The sequence below is a fragment of the Triticum aestivum genome, chromosome 6A (genome assembly GCF_018294505.1).
Source record: "Triticum aestivum cultivar Chinese Spring chromosome 6A, IWGSC CS RefSeq v2.1, whole genome shotgun sequence".
NCBI classification, from domain to species: Eukaryota; Viridiplantae; Streptophyta; class Magnoliopsida; order Poales; family Poaceae; genus Triticum; species Triticum aestivum.
Window position 1 is genome coordinate 63,851,510 of NC_057809.1, and position 2,498 is coordinate 63,854,007.

General features: G+C 58.7%; 1 protein-coding gene across 1 annotated transcript; it reads right to left on the reverse strand.

Moving 5' to 3' along the window:
- Window positions 1-275: 275 nt before the first annotated feature.
- LOC123132047 (endoglucanase 11) lies at window positions 276-2,296 on the reverse strand. Its single transcript, XM_044551796.1, has 4 exons — window positions 2,035-2,296; window positions 1,436-1,939; window positions 1,180-1,329; window positions 276-1,070 (listed from the first exon to the last, which is right to left on the reverse strand). The coding sequence occupies exons 1-4, from the start codon at window positions 2,251-2,253 to the stop codon at window positions 450-452; spliced, it is 1,494 nt and encodes a 497-aa protein (XP_044407731.1). The 5' UTR covers window positions 2,254-2,296; the 3' UTR covers window positions 276-449.
- Window positions 2,297-2,498: the final 202 nt, after the last annotated feature.

Below are 2,498 nucleotides of genomic sequence, written 5' to 3' on the forward strand. Positions count from 1 at the left end.
GGAGGTTTGCGGGCAGGGCATCTGGATGTCTGCAACTTAGGCATCAACTTAGCGGGTTCATCCAAAAACACGTCCAAAAAAAACTAAATCCAAATGAAGCGCTCAGCGCGCGACGCGTGGCGACGGCTGGATGCACCACTTGACGCGCTCCCAAGCAAAAAAAAAAAGACCTTTACAGGAACCCCAAAAAGTAACCATTGGTTAGTTGGTCTCATCATCCTTCGTATGGCTCGGAAGGTGCCTCTTCCAATTCTTCCGATATAGCTCACAGAAACAAAAAAAAAACGCCAGCACGCAACCAGCAGATTTTATTTTATTTTATTGGAATTCGGTTTATTCATCATTAATCATGGTTGTACTACCATGATTAATGATGTAGTTTATTGGAAGTTTTCTTTGAAAAAACTGTATGTATCACACAATAAAGATCCACATGGTAGCTGCGGTGGTCAGTTCTTGTAGCTGCCGGCGAAGTAGGCGAGGCAACCGACGAGGGGCGCGTTGGTGTAGGTGACGGGCTCCGACCGCGCGTAGTCGACGCGGTCGTCCGGGAACGCGTCGTTCTCATCCGGCCCGCCGACGACGGCGCCGGTATGCACGTTGGGGTTAGGCCCGGGGGCGTTGAGGTAGCTCCGGTAGCCCTCCTGGCAGCCGATGTGCGCCGGGTGCGCGGCCACGGACGGCATCGACGACGCCCTGTGGTGGATCCTCTGCGGGTAGCGCGCGCCGTAGCCCACCATGTAGGACATCCCCAGCGGGTTGTCGCCCAGCACGTAGTCCACCTGCCGCTTGGCCAGGGCCCTCAGGTTCCTGTGGGTGACTGGGCGGCTGTTCTGGCAGGAGAAGGCGCGGCGGCGGGAGGCGGCCATGTACTTGGCGTAGGTGGTGAGCAGGAAGCTGGCCGAGGCGACGTACTGCATGTTGACGTTGCCCGGCCGGTGCATGAGCCCGCCGGGCGTGTACGCCGTCGTCGACGACGGGGAGCTGGAGTTGGGCAGGATGTGGCAGATGAACTCCTCCGCTTGGCGCGTGAACGGCTCCAGCCTCTCGTCCCCGTCCAGCAGAGCCCTCTGCATGCAGATTGCAGACACAGACGCGCACAACGTGTGAGCTGAGTGGATCTGTGTGGCTGGCATTGGGGGGTTGAACTGAATGGCGTGTTTTCGTTCGTTACCGTACCCGTGAGAGAAGCACGCGCGCCCCGGCGAGCTTGTTGTCCCAGCTGAACACGTCGAGGTCGTCGTTGGCGCCCAGGGAGATGAGGTCGTTGAGGTAGGAGCTGTTCTTCGTCGCCCACAGCAGCCATGCACATCCCCACAGGAGCTCGTCCTGCACACCGTGCACGCATGCTCGTTACAAGAAACACGTACGCACAAGGGATTACATAAAGCTTTTCAATTCGTTGCACTTGCACGGTGTGATCTTTGAATTGCACCTTGTAGCCGGAGTGGGATGGGTAGTAGTTGCCCACGCCGCCGCCGACGTGGTCGCTGTACTTCCCCTGGTGCTGCCAGGCGAACGCCATCACGTCCCTGGCCGCCGCGAGCAGCCTCCTGGAGTAGGCACGGTCGGCGGCCCTGAACACCACGCTGGCCGCGGCGAGCGCCGCCGCGGTCTCGCCTGCGACGTCGGACCCAGGGGCGGACGCCGACACCGCGTACACGTCCCGCGGCGTGTCCATGTCCTCCGGCCGCTCCCAGCAGCGGTGGTCGGCGTCGGCATCGCCCACTCCGACGTAGAGCTTGCCCGGGGTCGCCTTGGCCGACTTCAGGAGGTAGTCCGTCGCCCAACGTACCGCGGCGCGCGCGTCGTGGACGCGCCCGTCCATCCGCCCGCCGTACTCGATGATGCTCCAAGACAGCATGGTCGCGGTGAACGCCATGGGGAAGTTGAACTTGACGTTGTTGCCGCCGTCGTAGTACCCGCCGGTGAGGTCAACCTGCCGCCAACAAAAGTGAAGCTCAACACGTTGAATCAAGCATGCGCCACAAGGATAAGTGGTACTGTAGTACAGTGGAGACATCGCTTGCTCACGTTTGCGGCCGAGCCGTCCGACATGGCGGAGTTGGATCTCCACTTGACGGCCTGGTCCGGCGGCAGGCGGCCGGACCTCTGCCCCTGGAAGAAGAGCAACGACTTGGCTAACGCGTCGGCGTAGTCAGGGTGCCCGGCGGTGAGGACATGGCTGGAGAACCAGACGAGGGAGAAAGCAAGAAACACAGCCGCGCGTGATGATGGTGCCGAATTGCTCATGTTTTCTGCCTACTGCTATCGTACATCGCAATGCACGGCGATTATTTATGGAGTGCGTAGAACTCGCCTGCATGAGACATAGTCTCGTGACAATAACTAACATGACATTATTTTTAGCCCGTTTTTGTTGGCAGGCCACAGCTAGGGTTTGTTTCTTGTTGGGCTTTTCTGTCACTCGTACAAGGAAAGGAGGAGGAAAGAGTTATAGTTGGTTAGTTTGTTTGCTAAAGCAATTGAAAGACAAA